Source organism: Neophocaena asiaeorientalis, unplaced genomic scaffold (genome assembly GCF_003031525.2).
Source record: "Neophocaena asiaeorientalis asiaeorientalis breed wild unplaced genomic scaffold, Neophocaena_asiaeorientalis_V1.1 scaffold43, whole genome shotgun sequence".
In the NCBI taxonomy this organism is placed as follows: domain Eukaryota; kingdom Metazoa; phylum Chordata; class Mammalia; order Artiodactyla; family Phocoenidae; genus Neophocaena; species Neophocaena asiaeorientalis.
In genome coordinates this window covers 9,598,485-9,623,691 of record NW_020173674.1, presented here as the reverse complement: position 1 = coordinate 9,623,691, position 25,207 = coordinate 9,598,485, and the positions used below count along the sequence as shown (strand labels likewise).

The following is a 25,207-nucleotide window of genomic DNA, read 5'->3' as shown; positions in this document are numbered from 1 at the left end:
CATCTGTAAAGTGCAGAGAGGGAGGCCACCTCTCACAGTGGTTGTGGGGCTTGAACAGGAATCCTTAGGGGGTTTCGTGATTTGGGGTGAGGGGCTCTGGAGCTGGACCGTACCGCTTCTAGTGGCAGCTCCTGCGGGCGGCACCTGTGAGACCTTAACCAAGTCAGTTAACGTCGCAGCTGCAGAATCTCAGCTGGAAAATCAGGGGAATAATTGACCTGCGTCTGAGGAGTGTTAGGATGGGGTTAAGGTCTCAGCAAAGTGCTGCTTTAGGGACTTCCCCGGCGGTCCAGTGGTTAGGACTCCGAGCTTCCACTTCAGGGGGCATGGGTTCGATCCCTGGTCTGGGAACTAAGATCCTGCAAGCCTCGAGGCGCTGCCAAAAAAAAATTAAAAAATTAAAAAGTGCTGCTTTAATGGGCACACAGATCCCCAGAGCTTGCCAATGCAGATTCCCGTTGAGGCTGGATGGGACCCCAGAGCTGCTCCTCAGGGTGTGGCTCACGGAGCACACCTTGAGCAGCCAGGGCACAGCGTTCCACCCATAGGAAGCGCTTACTAAGCGCCAGCAGTGCTCGCCCCTCCAGGCACAGTGCCCATCGCCGGCACCCACACAGGCTTAGCTGAGCGCTCCTGAGTGTGGCCCATGAGCCAGCCGCAGCACCTGGAAACAGGTTAGAAAGCAGAATCTCAGGGCACCCCTCCCTCCCTCCACTGAATCAGCATCTCTGGAATGGGGCCCAGGACTCTGCAGTTTAACCAGCTCCGAGGTGCTGCCTCTGCTTGCTCAGGTAGGAGGAGCATTGGTGGGCTTCTTCCTCGAGAGTAGGGCTTCTCTGAGTGCAGGGAGGTTCAGAATCTCCTGGGGTTGGCCATGATGGGGCTTGCTCAGCCATAGGCTCCTGGGCCCTACCTTGGACCAACAGCTTCAGAATGTCTGGTAGGGCCTGGAAACCTGCATTTCCCATCTCCTCCCTGCCGATTCAAGTTTGAGAGTCACTGGAAATCACTGACTGTCTGAGAGCTGTGGAGAAGGGCAGGACCCCCATCCCTACCCCTCTCCCCACGTTCTGCACAAGGCCCCGCCTCTGCTGGGGGAGAATGAACCCTAGAGAGAGCCAGGAGCCCCGGGCTCCAGCACCACCCCATGGGGGCCTGGAGCCACTCATCCTGGGGCCCAGCTGTGGGGCTTTTCTCACAGGGAGAAGAGGGAAACAGCCTAAGGGCCACCAGTAGGGAACTGGTTGAATAAACTCACATACTCCATGTGCGTGGACTGCTCCACAATAATGAGGGAAGGTAGGGCTGGAAAAATGTTAAATGAGGAGAAATGTTCACCTTCTCTAGCTCAGTGAAAAAAAGCGGTAGGTACGGAATGATCCCATATTTGAACAGGGAAAAAAAAACTAGACAGATGTTAATAGTTAATAATTTTCCTAGAGGGATCATGGATGATTTCTATTTTCTTTCCCTTTCTCTCTCTCTTTTTTTGGTTTCTGTTTTCTGTGGAGAACATGTACTTTGTGATAAGAAGGAAAAAGTAGGCATAGATAAGCATGTCTGGTCCAGGGTCCTCAGGACACAGGTGCCAGTGGCAGCCCCAGACTCCCAGGACAGTGTTTCTCTTGCTCGACCTACCCCCGCTGGGATATCCTTCACCTTGGTCCCTCCTTTCCAGGCTGTGCCCAGTGTTCCACAGTCCTTCCTGCTGTTTCTCCCACTTTTTCACTTCCTCTCTGCTTTGAGTCTTCCCTGGTGATGGCGGGGCACGTCCTCCTCTTTACACAAGAGGAACGAGTTGGGAGGGGAGAGCCGAGGGATGGGAGGCCCCCTGGCTTGCAAGCCTCTGGCGCAGAGTTCAGTTTTCATCAGGGCATCGCCTAGGAGCCTAAGCCTAAGTTCCAGAATCTAGGCACATAGAATGTGCTTGAGAAGTAATGGTTGAATGAATGACCCTTGGAATGCAGCCAACAAGAGGACAAGGACCCATAGCTGTGTGACCTTGGGCACATCAGCACACCTCTCTGGGCTTCAGAGTCTTCATCGCTAAGAGTCAGGGAGTCTTGAACTCTGATTTCCCCGGGCCCTTCCAGCTCTCCTCTCTGGTGAGTCACATACCTTCCCACTCCTGCTCCTTTGCCTGATTTTCTAAGCAATTTGTGTTGTCCAGGAAGACCCCACCTGTCTGTTCCAGCTGCCCAGTAAGAGTGTGTGCAAAAGCAGCTGCTCAGGGCAGGGCCCTCAAGGCAAGAGACAAAGAGAGGAGCAGGAAGAAGGGAGACCCATGGTGCTGAGAAAGCCACCAATAGTAGAGGGCTTGAGGGCATTTGAGCGTTCCTGGATCTGATATAGTGGCCTCCCGTGTGTCATTTTTCATCTTCTCCTGACCGAAGCTGCCTTTATCCCAGTGCCTCTTGCCTGGCTTTGCAGCTGAGACCCAGTTTCCATCAGGCCCCAGCAGCCCCGAGTGTGGCCCTTTGAGCTGCTGTTTTTCCAATGAGTGGCTCAGTGGAGAGAAGGGGTGGGAGAAATCCATTCAAGCCATTTGTTTTAAAGACATTTCAGTAAACTCATGGCATTTGTGGTTACATCTTTTCAATGTTCTTTCAAAGAAATGGGTGGGTTTCTGGGTCTCTCCAACCACCAGCTCCCCTGCCTGGCAGCAACCTAGAGGCAGGAGTTGGGAGCTAACGGCGGTGCTCGGCACAGAGCGCTTCCAGGGCAGAGGAGAGGGAGACAGGCTCTGTGCTGGCTGGGGCCCAGCCCCTGCACAAGGTGCATTGGCCCCCGGGGGTTCTGGGAAGCTTCTGTGTGCAGGGGGGCAGGGGGAGGTGGCGGAAAGAGTGAGCCTGGTTTCGCCCCTCTTTCTGCCTGGTGGTGAACTCCTGCTCAGCTGTGAGCACCCTCCTAGAAGCCTTCTCTGTCTGCCTTGGGCTAAGCAGCTGGCCTTGCTGTGGGGTCCCTGGCATCAGAGCCTCATACTCACTGACCTGCGTGTGGATTTCCTCCTCATTCTGCACTGTGAGTGCCTCAAGGTTGGGGCTTCTAGGCGCATGGGCTTCAGTAGTTGTGGCACATGGGCTCAGTAGTTGTGGCTCACGGGCTCTAGAGCGCAGGCTCAGTAATTGTGGTACACGGGCTTAGTTGCTCCGTGGCGTGTGGGATCTTCCTGGACCAGGGCTCGAATCCATGTCCCCTGCGTTGGCAGGCAGATTCTTAACCACCGCACCACCAGGGAAGTCCCCAGAGGCTCCTTCTTAAGATCCTGTGGAGCGCATCTGAAGCCTTGGCTGGGCGGGTCTGCTTCCCCACCCTGGTCTTGGAGCCCACCTGAGGCAGTGGGTGGGGCGGACTCAGAACATCACCCTCCCCTTACCTATGCCCAGAAGGTGGTCCTACCTGGGCAGGTGTCAGGCTGCAAGGGATGGGAGTAATGGAGTAGGTGGCATTCAACAGTGAGGCACCGGCCCGGCAGGACCTTGCCCACCAGGCCCCCTGCACACTCAGGCAGCCGGAAGCAGTGAGGTGACCGCTAATGCCAGACGCCAACCGGTCTGGCGGGTTTGTGGGGACCTGGCCGGGTTTCTTGAGGGATGGGATGTCCTGCTGGGAGCAGGCTTTGTGCCTGTCCTCTCTGTCTTTACCCTTTCAGGCTGCTCCTCTCCTGGCCTTGCTCTCCTCTTGGCCCCGCCTCCCTCCTCTTGGGCAGAGCCTTGACCCTGCCCTTTCTGGGGTTCAGGGCAGCCTTTAGTGGAGGTGCCCAGGCAGGAGACTAGCCAGGGCCCCACAGGAATGAGGTGGGCCCGTGAAGGCCTAGAGGCACTGAGACCCTGGGAGGCAGGATGCCCAGTGGCTGGGGAGACGAGAGGCACGGGGCCGGAGCTGGCAGTGGCCTTGGCGACCGTGCTCCCACCCCCTTCCCCACTGCTGCGTCAAGCATAAGGGACCAGAGCCCCGAAGAGGCCACAGGGCAAGGCCTAGGGCCTGAACCCTCACTTGTAGGGTTCAGTCTGAGCCCTGACTCCTCCCTGCCCCGCAGCCAGCCTCCCCTTTCAGGGAGCAGGAAATGGGGGCATTCTCTCGCCCTCTGCCGGGAGGGGCTGGGCACCCCGCTCCGTAGGTGTCAGCGGCACTGTCACCCAGCGGTGGGTGCGGGTGCCGGGATTTCCCTGGCTGACTCACTCACCCCGGCCTGGCTGTGCCTCAGCCCAGGCAGGAGCTGTTTGTGAAGGTGTCTGGGTAGCGAGAGCAGCTCACACAAAGGCAGTCCCGGGAACCGAGAGCGGCTCACACAAAGGGAGTCCTGGGAACCGGGCGAGTGGGGGCCGGGGGGAGGGGGGCAGTTCCCTCCACGGAGCCCTCAGGCCTCCCTCCTGCCCCACGCCACGCCCCCCCCCCCTCCCCACCTAACCCCACACCTCCATCATGCATAGTGACCCCACTTCCCAACATGGGAGAAGCCGTGAGGCATCGAGGGTCCTGAGCCCAAAGAGCGGGCCTGGCCGCTCCCTGCCTCCCTGAAAGAGTCCCCCAGGGGTGATGAAACGCCTTCCCTCCAAAGAACAGAGAAGCTATTGATTCCCTTGATCCCCAGGCATTTCACAGACAGGGCGGCCCGATGGGGGTACTGAGAGGCAGGAAGTGGGGCCGGCACAGTGACCCAGCCCAGGGGCCAAGGACCCTTGGAGAAAGGGTGAAAATTGTCGGCTCCCCTCCAGAAGAATTCACACAGGCCTGTGCGCAATTTCCGGGCCCACAGATGCCCCGGAGCACAGCTTCGGCCCTCCGGGCTGCCAGCAGCCCGTGCCGCCCTCCAGAGAGCAGGCCGCGGGACGAAGGTGTCGCAGTTACGGTGTGTGGGGGGCTGGGGAGGACCGAGCAGACAGAATGTGGAGCGCACGGCTGGAGAGCGGGCCTGTGGGGGCGGCAGCAGCAGGGCCGCGTGGGGCAAGCCGGGCTGGGGGTGGGACGGGATGCACAGTTCTGGGTGATTGCCCCAGAGCTCCTGCCTTCCACTTGCCGAAGCAAGGGGGAGTCGCCCCCTGACCTCTCCAGGCTGGAATGGCAAGGGCCGGCAGCCCCCCACCGCCCTGGGGGCCAGGCTGCCAGGGCTGAGGTCCCTGGGCGACATTCAGGACCCTGGCACAGTTCAGTCTAGGTGGGCAGGCTTCTCAGCCCCCTACCCACCCTCCTGGTCTGGTGAGAGATGCAGCGGTTTTTGTTGGCTGGGTGCCGGCGGGGAGCTCCAGTGTCTCTGATGAGCGGGCTGCCTAGCCCCCTTGTTGGCCACACTAGTCCCTCTGTGAGCAGGCTGAGGACAGGGTGGCCCGGGGAACGAATGGGGTTCGCGGGCCCAGCCTCCAGAGCAGTGGGGCTGCGGGCACAGCCACGAGGGCGGGGCTCTCCCTCCCCGGCTCTCAGCTCAGCCCCCTGCTGCGGTCGGGCATGGAGGCTGCTTCGCAGCAACCCGAGCAGGCAGGGCACGAGGGAGGCCTGGCCCGAACCGGGCTGGGCCCTCGAGACGGGGCCAGCACACCTCAGCCCTCCGAGGGCAGCTTTCTTTAAAGACCAGAGGACAGCCCTGCACAGGAGCCTGCGGAGGCCCCCGGGAGCTGGGTTGCAGGCCAGGGGTCACGTTCTGCCCCCGACCTGCTGCTGACCTTGGTGTGGCCTGGGGCAGGTCTCTGCATCCTTAGCCCTCACTCTCCTCCCTGAAATGAGCATGTGTGACTCAGTGGCCCAGAAGGTTCCTTCCCACCCAGATGTTCTCCTGTTGTTCACTGAGTCCCCAGCTTAGAGACTGAGGGAGGGCCCGAGGACCTCCTCCTCATGGGCCTAGGTGGCCAGGTGCGTCCGCACCGTGGAGCAGGGCAAAGGTCCTCTCTTGGACTCTCCATGTCTCCTCCCTCCTCCCTGGGGTGATGGGCTAAAGCGAGATAATGGCCACAAGCTTCCAGTACAAGACCTCTGACAGGTCGTAGGGCTTTCGCTAAATAGTAGCTGGTATTGTCACCCTTATTATCATTATGTTTGAGATGTTATTATTGTGGTGGAGTTGGCTCCCCAGAGCCTGCAGGGGGCTCCCTGGAAGGGGTGGTGTGGCCCATGCCCTGGGCTGGCATCCAGGCCCCCAGTCTGCTTGAGAAGCAGGAGGTCAGACGGGGGCAGCTGGAGGGTCTGGGCAGGCGGGAGGGGTCCTGTCCCCTTTCAGGCTTGGCTGAGCCACCGACTCCCATCTGCAGAGGGGCGGCCCGCCCTCCGCGAGTTGGCTGGGAGACCTCAGAGCTGAGGAGTGCGTGTTCTCCAAACATCTTGTTCACAGCAGATGGCAGCCACAACTCCCTTTTTCCCTGCAGTTCCGGCTGCACTTCCCTTCCCTGTGCTCACCCTCCTGTTAACTTTGCTTTCTGCCTTTGGAGATGGAGAGGCAGCCTGCAGCCCCCGAAGCCGCCTCTGACTGTGGTGAAGCCTGGTGCTCAGAGCGTGGACAGTGTCCAAGGGAGGGGAAACCTCGAGCCCCCCATCTGCTTCGTCAGGGAAGCCGTCTTGCCCAGGTTCCCGCACTCCATCTTAAGTCTCTTTGGCGAAACAGGCCAGCAGCGTGATCTCAGAAGAACAAGGGCCTGGGCCTGGTTTGACTTTTCTTGAGCAGCTGCTAGGCACCAGGCACTGTCTGGGTGCCACGGACACAGGCAGAAGGTGCAGCCCCGCCCTCTAGGAGCTCCCAGCCTGGTGGGGAACCAGGGTACGTGGGGCGGGAATGGAGGGGCGCTGATCAGGTCTGCCTCGGGGTTGGCAGGCTTCCGTGGGCTTCACCGAGGAGGTGGTGTTTAGGCTAAGCCCTGGCGGGCTGAGGAGTTCCCAGGAGAACGGCGAGAAGGGCCTGTGCAAAGGCACGGAGGCATGAAGAGCTCAGACCCTGCAGAGTGCTCGACTGTGGTGAGTGGTAGAGCAGGCAAAGGCCAAGCTGCTTCATCGGCGTGAGCCGTCCGACCCCAGGGTGGGGTCTGCGAGGAGGGGCAGACAGTGCCCCTCTGGCTGCTTGTGGGGCAGGGCCAGCCTGAAGCAGGAGCCCTGCATGGGGGCCAATGGGGCCCTAAGCAGCTGGAGGGAGTTCCGGGATCTGACTTACGGCTGCCCTGAGTTTGGGACCAGCAGGAGCATCCCCTGCTGGTGGAGCAGCCCCTGCGGGTGAAGCAGCCCCTGCTGGTTGAGCCATAGGTTAGATGTCTCCCCCAGGGGCTGAGGCCAGGAGGCCATGAATGACCATGCCCTCGGAGGGTGTGGTGCAGACTTCCACGGTGCTGCCCCTCGTTCTGTGACCTGTCCCAGCTTCACCCCACATCCATGTGGCACTGGACGGAGCCCCGATGAATCGAGGCCCTAGTCTATGCCAAACTGCGCCAAGTGCTCCCACGCGGACCTCCTCCCATTTAACCTTCACGAGAGCAGTGCACGTGGGCATCGCCCCAAGGTCCTGAGACTTGTTCAGAGTCACCCAGCCAGGACGTGGCCAAGCTCCAGGCCCAGGTCAGCCTGACCCTCCCCTTGCACGCCTCCTGCGGGCTTACGTACCCTGTCCCCTAGAGAAGTCTCGGTGTGCAGGGTGGGGTGGGGGTGACCCACAGTGTTTGCTTTTCCCAGCCCTGCTTTTGCTGCGCCGCCAGCACCTGGCTGACTGTTTGCCCAAGGATTCGTCCTCCAGGAAGATGGGTGGGGCTGGACGGGGGTGGCAGGCAAGTGGTCCGCTGCTTCTGGGCTTCCAGCCTTTTTGCATAACTGAGAAGGGCTGCACTGCCCATAAGCGCCACACCCTGCAGTCCACGATGCTGCCCCAGCAGTGCCTGGCCTCGCCCACGCAGAGCATGTGACTTTGCAGTGCTGGGCCTGGCATGCCTGGCGTGCCAGGGCAGCAGTGGCAGCGGAGCTGGACAGTCAGCAAGGAGCAAGAGAGGTCCCCAGAGCCCTTGCGTCAGGGCACCAGTGTGGAGGCGAGGGGTGGCATCAATGGGACTTTTGTGTGGCCAGGGTCAGAGGAGCACATGGCCCAAGCCAGGAGCGTTCCACCAGACCCCTCTGCCCCTTCCTTTCCTGGGGTTGCTGCGCCTGTCCACGGCCCCTGCCCTTCCTCCCAGCGAGGAGAGCCTGCCTGGTTTCAACCAATCCCTGGCCTGCCCTCACCCCCTTTCAGAAGAATCAGCCCCAGGAACTTCCCTGGCCCTGGGCCCTCCCCTCCGCCTGCCCTCCTGAGAGTGGCTTTCACTGACCCCGAATGTGCTGGCGGCTCCCTGAGGCCAGGGGCCTGGCCCTCAGGGCCAAGGGAAACAGATCAGGTAAACAGAGGCTGGGAGGGCCTGGTGTCCCAGGGGAGAGGGAGCCCTTTCTTCCCCGGAGCTGGGACCCCAGGGAGACGCCTGCATTGGCTGGGCAGGGAGCCGCCACCTCCCTCCCTGCAGTCTTGCCTGTGGCTCCGGTCCTGGCAGGATGAGGAATCTCGCCTCACTGCAGGGTGCCCACCTTGCTTTGCACCGTGGCCTTTAGCAAGCCCACTGCTGTGGCCTGTGGTCACTCCACCACTTGGTAGCTGTCAGACAAGCGGTGAGGGATAGCAGGCTGTCACCGAGAGGCTGTACTGCACCCACCATGGGCAAAGAGCTCCGTACACAGAGGGGAGCCAGGAGAGCGTCCTCTCTCAGGCTTGGGGACAGCCTTCTCAGGTGGGCGCAGCTGCAAGAGGTTGTCCAGTCACCCATGCTGGCCCCTGGGGGGCCGGCTGTGTTCTGGGGCTGGGGAGGCAGCCTGGTCCCTCCACCACCACCTCTTACCTGGGGAGCAAGGCTGACATGGAAGAGGGGAGTCTCCTTCTAAGTCACAGTGGCCGCCAGGCCCTGCCCAGCCCTCTCTCCCACTGCTGGTCAGGGATGGGTGCCCGCTTGGGGATGGACACAGAGTCTGCAAGCTCGGGAGGCATTTTAAACAGCCCCATCGTCAGGCCTTTCATCCAGAAGGAGGCTCCTTAACGTACCTTGTGCTCGAGCCCATTTTACAGGAATCGGGGCTCCGAGAGGTTGCACGTTGCCCACAGCCGGTACTAGCAGCCGAGCCCAGTACCAAGCCTGGATTCTCTGACAGCGAGCCCCATGCGTCTCCCCCTCTGCCCCCGACTGAAACCAAAGTGCTAATAAATGAGCACATTGATACATAATTCATCCCACCTTGGATCCCTCTGGCCTTTTTTCTCTGAGGAACTCTGAGCCCTTCCCAGACGTGATCTCATGTGTCCTCCCAAGGCCCAGAAGAGTTGAGAGGAGGCCAGGCGCTGAGGGTGGTGGAAGGGCCCCACAGAGCGGGCCACGGGGCCTAGAAACCAGCCTGCCCGCTGTCCAGGCCCCCTTTAGCCCTCTGCCTCTGGTAGGGGGGATGCTGGGGCGGGGATGTGTCTCCCGGTGGGCCTGTGCTCTGCCTCTGGTCTCCCGATTGTGCAGGTGTGAGCCAGGAGGAGAAGGGACGCTGGGAGAATCCTGATGGGGCCCCACGGGGGGATGTGGGGGGGGGGATGTCGAAGCCCAGGGCTCTGTCTTAAAGGGAAGTAATCTGGTTGTGAGGCTTTTTATAGTGCTTTCCTTCTAAGAAGCCTCCGCTCTGTCTTGTTTGTTCTCCTCACATTCCTAGGAAGTTGGCAGAGAGCAGATGAGGGTCACGGGGAGGAGGCAGAATGAGGATCTGCAGGGCAGGCCCTTCACCAAGTCGTCTCCCGTCCCCCAGCAGCCCAGGAGGCAGCCACTGTTCCCGTCTCCATTGTCTGGAGAGGAGCGAGGCTTAGAGGCTCCAGGGTCACAGGCAAGTCACTGACAGCCTAGGTTTGGGCCTTGGTTCGGATTGATTTAAAACACTGTGCCTAGAGTGGTCCTTCCTGGCCCATCTCCCTCCCAGGGCAGCCGTTCAGTGGCATCAGTATTTCAGCATCTTCCCTGGGATTGTGTCCCCCAGGCAGAGGCCGAAGGCCCTTGGCAGTTGGACGTTCAGGGGAATAAAAAAGCGAGTCCTGGGGAAACGGGAGATCGCTGAGGCTCTTAAGAGGGGAGTCATTCCCCAGGCGCTCCCTTTCCTCCTTGCTGACAGTGGGCCCCAGGATCCTGGGGAGCCCCCCTGGCCACCCGGGCTGCAGGCACATGGGTCCCTCAGGGACCCTGTGTCTGGGAGGGGACTCGAGTGCCCACTGTGTCCCGAGAGCACGGCCTGCAGTGCCCTCCCCGCTGATGTGCGCCCGCCCCCCAGTGGCAGGTGGGCACTGCAAGCCACCCTCCACGGACAGGCCAGCTCATCAGTGCGGTGGAGCCCCTCAGTGGGGTGTGGGGCTGGGGTGGTGGTTGACCAGCAGACAGAGACACCCTCTCCCCGAGCCTGTTTCCCCTCCTGTAGGGGGTTCCCATCAACTCTGAGGTCTCCTCTGCCTGAGTTACGCACCCCCGACCCCGCGTGGCCGTATCCGTGGTCAGAGCCAGTGGCCGGAAGAGTAAGGAGTTGAACATTGAAGGAGAAATGCCTCCAACCTCAAGCTCATTGTGGGGAGCCCTCAGGTGTGGGAGCAGAGCCCAGGGACCACCCCTGAATGGGTGCCTGCTGGACCGACACCCTGGCCTGTGGCACACCCGAGGGCAGGACTGGGCCGAGCTGAAGCTATGGGGAGTGCGTTCCTCCAGGATCGGGGGAAGCAGGGCGTGGTCCATCCTTCCCGGACTGCAGGAAGCGCTCCAGAGCCCGCCGGCCCGGTGTCTCAGGGCTCCGAGGGCTGAGGCAGTGCCGGCCCCTCCGCCTGTCCAGTTGCACGGCAGTCAGGCTGGGGCCTCCTCGGCAGCGCCCATCCCGTCTGTCACCACTGTCTGCTGAAGCTCAGTCTGAGCCCTGCTCCTCTCCCCACCCCCGTCGTGCCCGCCTTGGCCCGGAGTTTCCCACTGCTCCCAGGATGAAGCCTGGCTCACAAGACCCCAGGAGCGTCTCCAGCTTGGCCCTCCCGTCTGGCCAGTCTGGTCTTTAATCCGTGTCCTCCAGGCTCTGCACACGGGCCTCTTCCATGTGTTCCCCCGCTACTCTCTTTCTCTGTGGCCGCCTTACTCCGTCTTGTCCTTCAGATCTCAGCTCCGGCTCCCAGCTCTTAAGACAGCTGCCCCTCACCTCCCTGCTCAGGCTCTGACACGACCCCTCTTCTGAGCACAGGTCGTAGGATTTTTCACCGTTGTGTGTGAAGATTAGCTTGAAACCCCTTTCCCTCTAGCCTGTCAGCTCCGGGAGGGCTGGACCCACCTGGGCCTTTATTTACTGCCGTGGCCCCTGGCATGTAGCGGGCACTCCGTGCGGTGGAGGGTGGAGGGTGGCTGCATGCGTGAACTTAATTTTTACTAGGCTTCACCTGTGTTCACACCCCCAGGCCCCACCTGGGGAGCTGTTCCCAGCCTCTTCTCGCCTCACATCCTGGCGCCACCCTAAGCCCGGGAGTCTGAAACCAAACTCTGGCCACATGTGAGGGCTAGGGTCCTCACCGCTGCCAGGCCCGGGGCCGCCTCATGTCCTGTGCTCCTGGGTCAGCCCAGCCTGGGGTTTGGGGCCCGGGTCCGCCTGGGGTCTCTTGAGGAGGGAAGGGCTCACTCAGACGCCTGCCACCGATTGGAAGGACAGTCACAGTCGAGTGCATCCAGGGAGGCTTCTGGGGAGATGGCAAGTTTGGAAGCCAGGTGGGGTTGCCGAGGAACCGTGGACTGAGGAGGGGGCCGGGGGCCCGGGGTCAAGGGGCCTTGGAGCCTTCGGGCTTGAGGATGGAGGCTGTGGTGGGTGGTTACAGGCCTCGCCTCCTGTCTCCTCTGTGGGTCGGCCAGGCCTTCGCTCTCTGGGGACCCAGTGTCCCCGGCACTTGCCGCCAAGGTGGTAGAAAGGTTGTGGGAGACTCGGGGTTGGGAAGCCGCAGCCGTCCCCTCAGTGTCAGGGTCTTCCCAGCCCTGGCGGGGACCCCGCTCAAGGTGGGGGTGGGCTGTCAGGCTGCAGGGACGTTCTGGTCGGGCAGCTCCATCTGACGCTGGCAGGGAGGGGCACCCAGGAGGCCCCTGAGCCCACGATTCTAGGTCACCTCCTGCACCATCCAGCGGCAGGAGTGGTATTTATAGCAGCCAGCAGCCGCCGAGGGTGGGGCAGTCAGCAGGAGCCGTGACGCAGGCCGCCCCCCTCCAGTCCCCTAGCTCTCACCGACTCCCTCACCCCACCTCCGCCCCACTCCAGAGCCTTCCTGGGCAAGCGGCAAAGGACTGGGCCTGCCGAGGGAACAGGCATTGTCGCACTCCCCGCCGAGCCCCAGAGGAGACAAGGTGCCACTTTCTGCCTGGCAGGAGCCTCGGCCTCAGCCGATCTGGCCAGGACCCTGTCCATCTCCCGAACCCCAGGCGGGCATCCCGTTAGCACTCAGTGCACGGCCCTGCTGGTCTCTCTCGATGGCGCCGTCAGCTCTTGTTGAAAGGTTCGTCCCCTGGAGTCACCAGCAGCTTTGCCGACCTCCCCAGGGCCGGCAGGTGCAGTGAAAGGCCTGTCTCATCCCTACTGGTAGTGGGCAGTTAATGGGGCCATGGGCACCTGCCCCAGGTTGACTGGGAGAGGCCCCGCCAAATGCCCATTAGCTCCCTGCCGTGACCTTGTTAAGTGGTTATGGAGTGCCACGCAGGGCTGGAAGGACGGGCAGCAGTCCAGCCCTCGGTCACCAGGGCTGTGCCGGGCAAGTGGCCACGGCTCCACCTCCTGCCACACCCAGGGAGGAGACCAGGAAGCAGAGGCCACAGAAGTGACAGTGTGACGAGGCTGGGGCCCCAGGCCCTGAGGGTGAGTCCTCTGGGAAGGAAAGTGACACCCAGCTCCGCAGCCAGAGGTCGGGCCCTGCTCTCTCCGAGCCTTCACCTGCCCAGATACAGGGCAGGACTGAAGGGCGTGAGGAGGCAGAAGGCTGACCTTTGTCAGGTGCCTGATGGGGTGGCCCCCACTGTGGAGGCCAGTGCTCCCCCCATTTCCAGTCTATGTGGCCCCGAGCTTCTGGGCACATCCCCCAGGCCAGGAGAGAAGCAGGGGGAGGACAAGGTTTCCTCCTTGGGGGCCTCCAGTGTAGCAGAGAAGGTGAGGCGGGAGCGCCCAGAGCCTGTGGGAAGGTGGGCTGCCACTTCACCGGTTAGCCACAGGCTGACCAACCAGGGCTGGGGCTTAAGGCCAACTGGACAGGCCCTGAGCTTCGCCGGGGAGGAACCCCTGGAGTGAGCGGGCGTCTGGAGAGCAGGAAGCACTGGGCAGGGCCCGCTCCATTGATGAGCAGGAGATGGACATGGGAGCAGGAAGCAGGCTTGCCCAGTGGCAGGGCCGGAGGGGCCTGTTGGTGGAGAGCTTTGTAGCTAATGCTTGGGAGTTTTATCTTATTTAAAGGGCAGTCAGGAGCCCTAACGCACTTTTGAGGAGGGGGTTGATTTAACTAAAACTGTAAACGTGTGTGCGCCTAGCTAATGCTACCAGGCTCTGTGCCGGACCCGGCTCTCAGCACTTCACAGCCTTGAACTCGCTTTGTCCTCTTCCACGAGGCAGGCGCTGTCATCACCATCCCGTTTTACCGAGGAGGAGGAAGCAGTGGTTGATTCGTCTTGGGAAGTGACTCCGTGCTGTACCGTACTTTGAAGGTTCAGTGCACGTCTGAGTGGACAAAAGCCGGGTCCAGCCCTGTCCTCCATCCAGTGGCCTTCGAGCCCGCACCGCTTCCCAGAGGCCTGTGGTCACGTGCTTGGGTCTGGCTTTGTCATGCCTGGGGAGGTGCGAGGAGATGAGGGGCCTGTAGGAGTCTCTGAGCACCTGGCTCAGTGTTTCCTTTGGCCCTTTGTGGCTCAGGCCAGGCAGACACGTGTGATGGTCGAATTAGCTTGGGCTCCTGGGTGGAGCCGTCCTGCACCAAAATAGCAAGTAGAACTCTAGAAGTCAAGGCCAGAGTGGACCTGACAGGTCATCCCGTCCAGGGCCTCTCAAACGTTTTTAAGCACTGAGACTGTTTAGCTCAAACACCGTGTTACCAGGAGCCCCAATGTGTAAAAGAGGTAAAAGCCGCTCTGACCATCATAGCCTGCAAACCCTAGCCTGCTGTGACCGTCTCCGCTCATCTGGGGGTGTCTGAGGGTTTCCAGAAACCCACTTGGGAGAGCGCTGCCATCCGCTCACTGGGCACAGGAGGGGAGGGCCACAGAGGGGCAGGGCCTGGGCTGAGGCCTGAGGGCCGTTGGAAGCAGCACCTACCACCTCCAGCGATGCTCTGTGGGGGGACGGGACGCTGGCCCTCCGGTCACACGCGGGAACTCTGCAGACCTCCTCCCCAGGGAAAGAGCTTGTGTTACGCAGTCACTCGATCCCTGCCTGCTTCTGCGATGCCCAGGGAATGGTTGAAGTGAAACTCAATAGCCCGAGTGCGGGCCTGTGCCCTAGATGGCCGTGCTGCCCGGGCCGGTGGCCCATGCAGCCTCCCGGAGTCTGGAGAGCATTTCCCCCAGTGCAGGCAGACGAGGCAGGCGCGATAGGACCGTGGTGGCACAGGGTATGCTGGGCGTGGGGGTGGGTTCCCAGAGGGGAGGTGTCAGGCTAGGTGTGTCCACTTACCATTCTCATTAGCAGCCTCGCTAGGGGCCCCTCATGAAGTGGAGGGTGCTAATTCCTCTCAGAGGTGTTGCGGCACCTGGAACAGGGAGTCTCTTCTCGGAAGCTCTTGGGAAGCCGGCCAGAGCATTGCAGATGAACTGCCTTCTGCGGGCCCCCAGGCACTGGCTCGCAGGAGAGCAGAGGCCCTGGGGGAGGTGAGGGGCGAGAGAGCCTGGCGGGGACTGCCAGTAGGATGCAGAGCTGGGGAGATGGGCATGAGCAGTGGGGCTGCTGCCCCTCAGGGCATCCAGCCACTGAGCCACTGAGCTGGGAACACAGGCAGACAGGGGCATTCCGCAGGAGCACAGGTGTGGCCTTGGGCTGGAGCTCCCCAGTCCCAGCTGAGCCGTGGGACGGTGATTCCCATCTCAGTGGCTCTTCGTGGATTAAGGAGGCAGGGCCAGTGAAGCCTCAGCCTGGCAGGTGGGGCTCCTAGGAGAAGCTGCCATCCCTGCCTGAGAAGGTAGGTCAGGGCATTATGTAGGCTGGCACGGGTGAGGGCAGGCATGGGTCAGCCTGGTGCCAGGGGTTGGGAGCAGGGCCTTTCCGTGTGGGAGGCTTGACTTCCCTCACGGAGATCAGCAGCCCTGCCACAACTCGGGCAGTGAGGACGAGGTCTAAGCGCTCTCAGGAGAGGTGATGGATAAATAATAATGACATCAACTAATACTTCCCAAGAGCTGAGTGCTTCGTATGCATTATTTCACTTACTCCTTATGACTCCCTGTGAAGCGGGTACCTCCATTGTCCTCTTTTGCAGATGAGGAAACTGAGGCTCCGAGAAATGAAGGTCACAGGCAACTAGAAGTGACAGAACCAAGATTCAAACTCGGGGCTGTCCCACTCCAGGGCAGGAGGGAAGGAAGCGGCAGGCTCCTTCGATGAGCCGTCACCCTCCAGGTGCACGCATTTGAGAGGGTGGGTTCCAGGGGAGGCGGGGTAAAGACATTTAGCACGTGAGGGACTCTGAGAAGACCACAGGGGCAGCACAGAAAGGACTCCGCCTGGACAGAAACAAACCTGGGCTGGGTGCCTGCATCCATCCACAGACGGGAGGAACTGGCCAGGGGCTGGGAAACCCAGGTGCCGCGAGTGCCCATCAGGAGGCCAGCAGAGCCCGCCTCTTCCCCGGGCACCAGAATGAGTGTGGGACAAAGGCCATTCCTAATATCAGGAAAGTAGACAGTCTCCAAGGAAGAATTCAGAAATAAAACCTGGCCTGGCCAGAGGGGAACCTCTTCCACTACGGGAAACAGGTCCATTCCGGCCCAGAACTAAGTAAGCCCTGGTGTAACCGCACCCCCCGCCCCCAAGGAGAGCACGGGGAGGGCTGCGGAGTAGCCATGGGAGGGTCCTGCTGCCTCCCGGGCCCTCCCTCCTCGTCCCCCAGCAGCCAGCCACTCTCCCAGAACAGCTAGTTGATTCCCGGGGAGCTGGCTGGTGTCAGTGACAGGGCCCATGGCAGACGGCAAATTCTGTTTGTCGTAGATGAGTGGAAAATAATTAGCGTGAGAACGAGAAGCTGGAGCCTCTGTGATAAAGGGAGCCCTGATGAGGGCTCGGGAGGGGCTGAGAGCACAGACTGGATGGAGCCTCGCGGCCTGGCCCTCACCAGCTGAGTGACCTTGGGCAAGTTTCTTAACTTCTCTGGGCCTGTTTCCTCATCTGTAAAGTGGGTTAACGATAGCACTTACCTCATAGGGTTGCTCAAAGGATGCAATTAAAGTAGGTAATATCTGTGAGCTGCTTGCTCCTACTGTAGCTGGCGTGTAGTAGATGACACATAAGAATTTTTTTTAAATAACTGGTGATAGAATAATGGTTGGAGCTATTTCCGGGTCCAGCCCAGCATGACCGCAGCCGTGGCCCCCAGTAGTTGGGGCCCTTCCTTTTCATCCTCTTCCCTGAACTCTGTGCCCAGCTCCCAGATTGCTCTTTCGTGGGGAGGGGCTCCGGCCAGCAAGCACGTGGATGTGGAGAGAACGCAGCAGGGACGCCTGGCTTCAAAGCCTGACTTGGCCTCCCACTCCCTGGGTTATTTAACCTTGGAGCCTCGGTTTCCCTATCTGTGACGTGAGAACAGCTATACCCACCCATGGGCTCGTGGTGAGGGGCATAGGAGGTGCTTCCCCTGGTCCTTCCAGCCTGCCCTGGTGGGGAGGGCCAGGAAGGGGCTTGCGAGTCTGAGACTCTGCGGGGGGAGGGGAGCAGAGGCGGCAGCATCCCCCTCCTGCCCCCACCGTTTCAGTCCCAGGGCCTGGGCGTGTGAGGACCCACCTCTTGCCGAAATCCGGCCTCAGCCCCGGGCTGGCTCGGCTCTACCTTCTGCTTCGGCACAGCTGACGTGTGAAAAGCAGCAGCTTTCCGGCCCCTAACTTGGGTTGCACACACCCAGGCCCAGGCTGGCTGTGCACGTGGCCCCCGGCCCACGCACGCTCCTTCTCTGTCGCCTCCTTCGCTGCCCTGCCCCTCCCCGTGCCTCCCAGAGCCCAGCTTCTGTGTGGGACCCCACACCTGGGAGGGAGAGGGACTCAAAGAGCCGAAGGAACATGTGGGAATAAGGAATCGCACTGACGGGCAGAGAGTTTTCCTTTTAAGTAACTCAAGGAGGCTACTTTGAAATCCCAGCCCTGCCTCGTCTTTGTCATGGGATCTTCGGGCAAGCCATTGCCCCTCTGTGACCTTGGTTTCTCCATCTGTAAAGCTGGGGTGGTACCCCTACTGTCTGACGAGGCTGGAATAAGAGGACACATAAAGTTTCTAGCTCTGGGCCCACCACCCACGCACCTCCAGGCAGCCCGTGGACCCACCCCCCGACCCCCGGGCTCAGTTTTCCTTATCTGCAGAGTGGGGCCAATGCCCACAGTCTCCCCGTGGTGGTGTGACCAGGAGTCTGGAGCCACAGGAAGACCCGGAGAGCTCTTTGTGGTCCCCGAGGCCATGGCCCGTCACTCCGTGGGGGACACAGGACGCCTGCTCCTGGGTTCAGAAACAGGCCTTTAGCTGAATTCTGCTCCTCAGAAGCAGCAGTTAAGACATGGGCTCTGGCTAGGCTGTGTGACCTGGAGCAAGTCACTTCATCTCATCTGTAAAACATGGTAATAGCAGTGCCTACCTCACAGTTACTATGAGGATTAAGTGAGTTATGTTTACAAAGGGCTTAGACAAGGCCCAAGACATGGTAGGCAACTGACCAATGCTGGAGGGAGCAGAACACCTGGGTCCCCAACTTCAGGTGGGCTGAGCTCTCCTCCATCGCCCTGGAACCGCCCTGCAGCCTCGTGAAATGATTCTAGTTAATACGAGCAGATCCCCTCTCTCTGCAGGTGCTCCCTCGTTTAAGCCTCACAAGCCAGCAGAGAGATGAACTAGCTCTCTTAACTAGCCACACAGCTGAGAAGTGGAGGTGCCGGGATTTGACCATCCCTGGAGCCCATGCTCTGGACACGGCTAAAGAGTGCAGGAGCCGTCTGCCAGCCCACGTAGGCCAGAGGGCGGCCCCTGGTGAGCCCGCCCCAGCTGGGAAAGAACCTCTGGGGGCCACCACTCGCCCTGCAGGCTGCCCGGGGTCCAGTCTCCCTGCAGTCAGTCCCCCAAGTCAGATGCACCCCTCAAGACTAGACAAGCTCCAGCGCCCAGCACAGACCCAGAGGGTCTAGCAGGCAGCAGGTACCTGTCCCTTTCACTGTTTTTGGAGCATCTTCTCATTTCAAAGCCCTGTCACGTGGGGCATCCCATTCATTATGGGAATGGGAGTCCTGGGCCCTCCCCTCAGGGCCCCAAGGATTGTAACACCTTACAGAGCTAAAAGAGTCCTTACCCAATTTCCCTTTTAACTTTGGCCACCAGGAAGCGTGGAGTCTAATGATAGTTTTACATGTAGCTCCTGTGAGGGCCTTTATGCCTCGCACATGTACAACAATTTCCCCAACCTTCTATTTTAATCTACTTACTTTTTGTTCTGAAGTTTGTTTCTGCATTTATATTCCACCTTTTCACTGTTTGTGGTTCCTATGTAGGCACACGCAGCCTTAGCTGTGGATGTAAATAAATGTCACAAAAATAAAAGCCTCCCCTTAGTCCAGGCTCCTCATTCTTCAGAAGAGGTAACTGAGGTCTGGAGGGGTGGTGACTTTCTGGCCTGGGGATGCTGCCCTCGGTCTGGGACTGGCAGCTCTGGCCCAGTCACCAGGCCTCAGCAGGTAGGGCTAAACGGGGTCTAGGGAAGGTGGGCTTGAGGCTGAGGTGTCCTCTTCCTCACCAGCTGAGCTGCAGAGTGATGGGGACCCCACCCGCCGAGAAGGTGGAGAGCTAGCCACTGATGACTCTGCGTGAATCCGTACAAATGATTGATGCCTTCTTTCGGGTTGATCTCCAACGAGGGAGCTCGTGTGGATTTTGCCGGCTTCCAAGAGAGTTATGTATCAAGAGTGCAAAAGAGAGGATCTCAGCCCAGGCTCCCTGGGGTGACACTGCTAATGGCAGTGCTGTGAGGAAGGGGAAGGGATGGGCCAGCTTGGGGACTCTGACTGTGTGTTCAGCACCAGGTGGGGTGGAGGTAATGGGAAAGCTGGGAGCCTCTGGGGCCTGTCTCAGCCTTGGTTTACTCACCCATAAAAGGGGGCCCCAGGACTGTTTCCAAGGCCCCTTCTAACCCTGACGTTCCTGCAGTGGGTGCGGGCTTTGGACGGCAGAAGGAAGGACCTGTGTCTCTTGCCTGCTCAGCCTGTTGCTCCTCTGAAGGTGTGGGGCAGAGTCTCTGAGCCTCAGCCTCCTCGTTCTTCAATAGAAATATTTAGCGGAAGAGCCAGGTGCACTGAGCACCTAGTCTGTGACAGGTGCTGGCTTAAGTGTATGACTCACTTAACCCTTGTGACAATTCTGAGGTAGCTACTGTTCTTAGCCCCACTTTAGAAATAAGGAACCATGGCACAGAGAGGTTAAGTAACTTGTTCAAGGTCACACAGCCAGTAAGTGCAGAGCCAGGACTCAGACACAGCCTGTTTTTAGAGCATGTGGAGTGAGAGCGAGGCTGTCACCCTGCATCACTGCTGTGAGGATGGCAGGTGATTAGTCCAGGACATGGGAGGTGCTCAGCTGATGTCAGATGTATCCCGGTGGCCGGGACCTGGCTGTCATCCCTTCCTTCAGGCTCAACTTCTAGCCCATTTTTGGCCCGGCTGCCTGAAGCCACCTCTGCCAGGTGGGAAATCTCATGGGCTGACCTAGAGGCTGCTGGTGACACTGGACGGGCCTCCTACAGCATCATCCTGTCCTCTGTGGTTCACACTGACTCTGGCGTCCTGGCCCCCCTGCAGGCAGGCGAGGTGACCTCCCATGTCCCACCCGCCCCGAGCTGGAACTCTCTGTCCCGGAGGCAGCCCGTGCCCTCCTCCCTTCCCTGGGAGCTCTCAGCACCCCACCAGCTGGGACCCACTGCCAAGGGGCACTTCTCCCTGAAACCTGCTCCCAGGACCGAGCCCAAGGGGACCTTAGGATCAAGGGTGAGGCTCAGCCCAGGGCAGTTTAAGTAGCAGCGCCCCTGCTCAAGGCCCCTGTCAGGGCTCGTATGTGCTCAGTCTGGCCCTTACTGGTCAGCTGGAGCCAATCATGGGCATCCCCAGCACCTGCCCAAACCCCAGCACCTGTGGCAGATTACCCTTTTTTGAACGGAGCCCTGGGCTCCGCCAGGACCTATGCAGACCTCTGTGACCTCGTCCCAGCCAGCTCTCGCTGCAGCCTTCCGTGGGGGTGCTGTTGTCCCCGTTTTGCAGCTGAGGAAACCAAAGCCCTAGCACAGTTAAGACAGCCGGAGGAGAGGATGGTCAGGGAGAGCGCTGGGGAGCGACATTTCCCCCAAACTGGAGGATTTGAGCGAAGACGGAAGGAGCCATGCCCCCAGCGCTTATGGCAACTGCTTCAGGGGGATGGAGCGGTGGTTTGGAGGGGCCAGGGCTGCCCAGGGGGAGAGGGGGTATGAAGGAGAGCAATGCTGCAAGGCCCCCGCCCTCCGGGACTCTCGGTTGAGCTGGGACAGGGATGGGCAGCAAGGAATCAGCAAGTGCCCAGGGCTACACTGGGATGAGGGATCCCATAAGGGTGCAGCCTGTTCTGCGTGAGAGGAGTGCGGGTTGCTGTCGGGGAGGGTTTCAAAGGGGGCCGACTTTTGGTCGGCCTGAGAAAGATGAGTAGGATTTTGCCCGGCCAGGAAAGGAGGGTGAGGCAGTGTGAGAAGGGGCTGGAGTGCCTCCCCAGTCAGAAGGCGGCCCTGTGCCTATCTATGCCTGGGATCCTTAGGGCTTGGGGAGTATCTTCCTGCTCCAGGATTCAGAGAGGGCAAGGCACCTGCCCAAGGTTGCACAGCCTGCCTGCCAGTTACTGAGGCCATTAGCTGCTGCCTGAGAGGCTTGGACTTTATCCTGCGGACCACTGGAGCCATGGAAGGTTTTCAAAGTCGGGGTCAGCATGTGCATCTCAGAAAACAGTTTTGCATTTTTAGAGAGAGGAACTCTGAGAATGGTTAATACTTAACTCGGGGGCCTGAATCTCCATCAAGGAAATTGGGCTTTGTGGGTGGAGGAAGAAGGGGGCCTCAGAGTGCCACTCAAGTCATTCCATCCACGTGTGGGGTTGTCCTGGTGCCTCCCTTCACACCTGCCTCTGTTGGGGGGGTGCCCAGCCAGGGGCATGGGAGGCGCCCAGCAGTGCCCCCGTTCTCCCCCGGCCACCGGCGGGGGCGCCACACCTCCCCTGGAAGTGCCCCTGGTCTGGGTAAGGAAGGGAGGCTGTGCGCTGCCCCCACTGAGGTTACTGAAGGGCACAGACCCTGTGCCCTAGGGGAGGAGAGCCAGACGTGGTGCTTTGTGGCAGCCCCGGACCAGGAAGTAGCCTCTGCCCTCCCCCATCCCGAGACATTTCCTCCGGATGAAATCACATCCCCAGCAGGGGAACAGGCCCCCATTGTGAAGGGCTGGGGTCTTGAGAGAAAGGGCGTCTTTCAGGCCCTTAAAAATAGCAGCCCTGGGATGTATGAATCTGCATGGAGTAGAGTGGCCCATCCTCCCCCAGCAGCAGCACAGGCGCTGTCACGCCCCAGCCCACACCGTGACCTGGTGGTGACCAGCTGGAGAATCCACTAGCCCAGGCCGCTGGTCCACCGGCTTCACGCACTCTCCCTCTGCTTCGCCCGCCTGAGCTGAGACCGTCGCTGGCTTTGTCCAGCACTGCTGGGCCCTCTCGTATGGTCCGCACTAGACCCTTAGCAGGTGGGGATAATCGACACTTTACAGATGAGGAAACTGAGGCACAACTAGTAAGTCATACCTTTAGTGGGTGATGGAGCCCGGGTCGGAAGCCAGGCAGCACTGGGCCTAGGATTCTGCCCAGCTGGGGGCTGGGCCCGGGTGCAGGCTGGAGGGCGTGGGGTGTGGTCCCCAGGCTTGTAATGGGGCACCCGGTGGGGTCAGCCCACAGCAGCCCTGCCACGTGACCTAGGTGGGACTGGCACTGACCACAGCTGTCGGCTGGGCACTCCCTGAGCCGGGGGACAGAGGCTGCCGCTGGCCGTATCACTCCAGGGTCTTGACAGATCTTCGGCCACTTCTGCAGGGGAGCCAGGCTCACCCCACCTCTCCCGCCTGAGAGCAGGTAGGGCGGGGCCACATGCACCCGAGGTTGTTAAGTGAATGACACGTGTGAGTTGAGGGAGTTCCAGCCATTCTAGACTCCAAGAGGTGAAGGGCGGGGGCGAGAGCAGGCGATTGGGAAGGGTTCACCCTTGCATCCCTGAGCACGAGATGTTCTAGGCTCCTGGCAGGGCAGCCCTCACCCGCCAGCCCCTCTGGGACAGCCCTCCCCTTCCTCTGCCGGGGTCTGGCCTCATTAGAGCGGCGCTGCAGCACCTGCTGGGACCTCTCAGTCACTTCATTTGTGTGAGGGGCCCCTGAGCCCAACCCTACGCTCCAGCTCACCCTCCGTGGGCCACCTGGAATCAGGGAAGGGCTGTAGAGAGCTGGCGGCTGAAATACCAGCTGTTGGCAGCTCTGCCCTTCCCAGCCCTGCTGCCACCCATGGAGTCCCAGCCCCTCCCATCCCGTCCGTCCTTTCAAACCGGAGCCGTTGCGGTCAGCCACTTGTCACAGACACAGGACTGGAGCCCCAGCCTCCTGCAGTCCCAGACCCCCACCCCCCGGACACCCCGCCACGCAGCTCTGCGCTCTCCATCCTTCTCCTGCTTCCCAGAATCCGTGCTCCGACTCCTCCTTGGAGAGAGTGGGATGATGTCACTTCCTGAGGGTGGGGGGAGGAGTAGGCACGACCCCAGCAGGCTAGCCCGCCAGCCTGCCCGCCAGGCCGCCACCTCTCTGGGAGCAGCCTGGCAGCGGCTGGATGAAGCGGCTGCACCAGGGAGAGGGCGACCGAGACGGGCTGGGCTGGACGTGCTGGCTGGCCACCTGGCTCCACACCCCGTCGCCCACCCTGAGGGCCGCGCCCACCGGCCGGGGAGACTTGGCCACTTCCCGAGTGATGCCGGTCTCCGCAGACACTCTTTTTCCCTGGAGCCGTCACCGGGGAGAGGAGGACTTGCCGCCCACCTCTGGACCAGGTGCCATGTAAGCCTCTGCCAGCCTGGGGGGCAGCTGCCCACCAGCACCCAGCCTCCCGCAGCAGGGGTTCCTCCGCACAGTTGAGCGCAGGGCTGCCCCGGAGCCCCTCACCCGTGTCTCCCGGGCCCCCCACTGTGGAGACCCAACCAGCCGGAGCCCCTGCCCTGGTTCCTAGGGCTCTAGGGAGGGGGGGAGGCCTGGATTCCTGGGCCCTCCTCCCTGAGCTTGCCTGTGGCTAACTTGAATTCAGCTACTTCAGCGAGTTGAGATCTGGGCGGTAAAGGCTGCATGGCCCAGGGTGGGTGCGGGAGCGGTGGTCGCCAGGAGGATGGGATACCCACAGGGCTTGCCCACTGCCCTTCCGGCAGAGGGGCTGGGCACCCCAGCTACACTCCTGACCCCCTGTCTCAACCACGTCCTTCCCTGCCAAGAGGCATAGCTGTGATTGGGAATTCTGTCTGACGGGTGCAAAATCAAGTCATGGAGCGTGCTCCCAGCATTCCAGCAAAGCACGAAACGGAAGACATCATTCCACAAATATTTACTGAACACCTACTATGTGCTGGGCGCTCCCATCCTCCATGTGTGCCAGCCCCACGCATGCCCTCACCCCCACCTTCCCCAAGGCCTTCAGCCTTCCACCTGCCCGGCTCGGCTCATGCTGGGAGACAGGCTCAGGCTTGGCCTGGGAAGCCCTCACCCAACCCCAAGGACAGAATGAACTGGGCAGCAGGTGGTGGGTGAGGGGGCTCCCTGATCCCGTGGAAAGGGAGGCAGGGGTGAGCCCAGGTCTTTAAGGGAGCTGAGCAGTTCCTGTTGGGGTGACCCCAGGCAGAGCTGATCCCAAGGGGTCTGTGCCAGTCTTGCGGGGAGGAGAGTCCTCACGGGTAAGACTGAAGCCAGTGTCTCGCTGCTACAGTTTTAGATATCGGCTCCAGGGGGTGGATACTGTGGGAGGTGGATCCTGCCCAGGGATGGGCCTGAAAGCCCTGGGGCTGTAGGGCCTGGGAGAGATGCCTCTGCTGCTGGGCACACCTGACCAGGAGCGCGGTGGCCCTGGGTGCCGCAGCAGCCCGGGCAACCTCAGGGTCCTCTGCTCTGTTTCAGGAGGTGAGCGCCAGGCCCGCTGAGCCTCTGCAGAGCTGCCAGCCATGCCCGGGATCGTGGTGTTCCGGCGGCGCTGGTCTGTGGGCAGCGATGACCTCGTCCTGCCAGCCATCTTCCTCTTCCTCCTCCATACCACCTGGTGAGTCTCGGGGCCACGCCACAGGCCTGGAAGGAGGCCTGCTGGCCATCTGTCCCAACCCTGTTGTGTTCCCAGCTCCCCGGAGTTGGTGCTGAAACGGCTACGCCTTTAGGGCAATACCCCCGTGGAGCCCAGAGACCCCGCCTGGCCACCGCCGGACCTGACCCCAGCACTGGGCGGAGCCACTGTGCTGTCTGCCCACGGCTGGTGGCTGGGCTCCCTGCTCTCGCTCCCCTGTCCCTGGATGCCTGTGTCCTCAGAGGTACTTGCTGCCAGGTAGACAGGGGTCCTGCTCCCAGAGCAGTGAAGCCCTCCACCCCGCGTCCAGGCCGCGTGCGGCTGCCCGCCAGAGGCCGTGGGAGGTGCGTGGGCCGCCCGGCCCCTCTCATGTGCACGTTCCCCCAGGTTTGTGATCCTGTCCGTGGTGCTCTTCGGCCTGGTCTACAACCCGAACGAGGCCTGCTCCCTGAACCTGGTGGACCACGGCCGCGGTTACCTGGGCATTTTGCTGAGCTGCATGATCGCTGAGATGGCCATCATCTGGCTAAGCATGCGCGGCGGCATCCTCCACACGGAGCCCCGCGAATCCATGCAGTACGTGCTCTACGTGCGCCTGGGTAAGGGCCCCCCGCCGAGGGTGAGGGGGCCGCTCCTGACC

The 25,207-nt window shown here is 61.0% G+C and overlaps 1 protein-coding gene across 4 annotated transcripts in view; it reads left to right on the top strand.

Annotated features, from left to right (window-relative positions):
• Window positions 1–25,207, top strand: part of DAGLA (diacylglycerol lipase alpha) — a 62,160-nt gene that overhangs the window by 11,806 nt on the left and 25,147 nt on the right. For 2 of the 4 annotated variants that reach the window (XM_024749479.1, XM_024749478.1), the window contains exons 2-3: window positions 24,411–24,549; window positions 24,955–25,166. In XM_024749479.1, coding sequence (XP_024605247.1) covers window positions 24,455–24,549; window positions 24,955–25,166 — 307 coding nt within the window. In that variant the 5' untranslated portion in view covers window positions 24,411–24,454. Of the gene's footprint in view, window positions 1–24,410; window positions 24,550–24,954; window positions 25,167–25,207 lie in introns of those variants that run through there. The other 2 variants (XM_024749480.1, XM_024749481.1) reach the window with 2 other exon arrangements.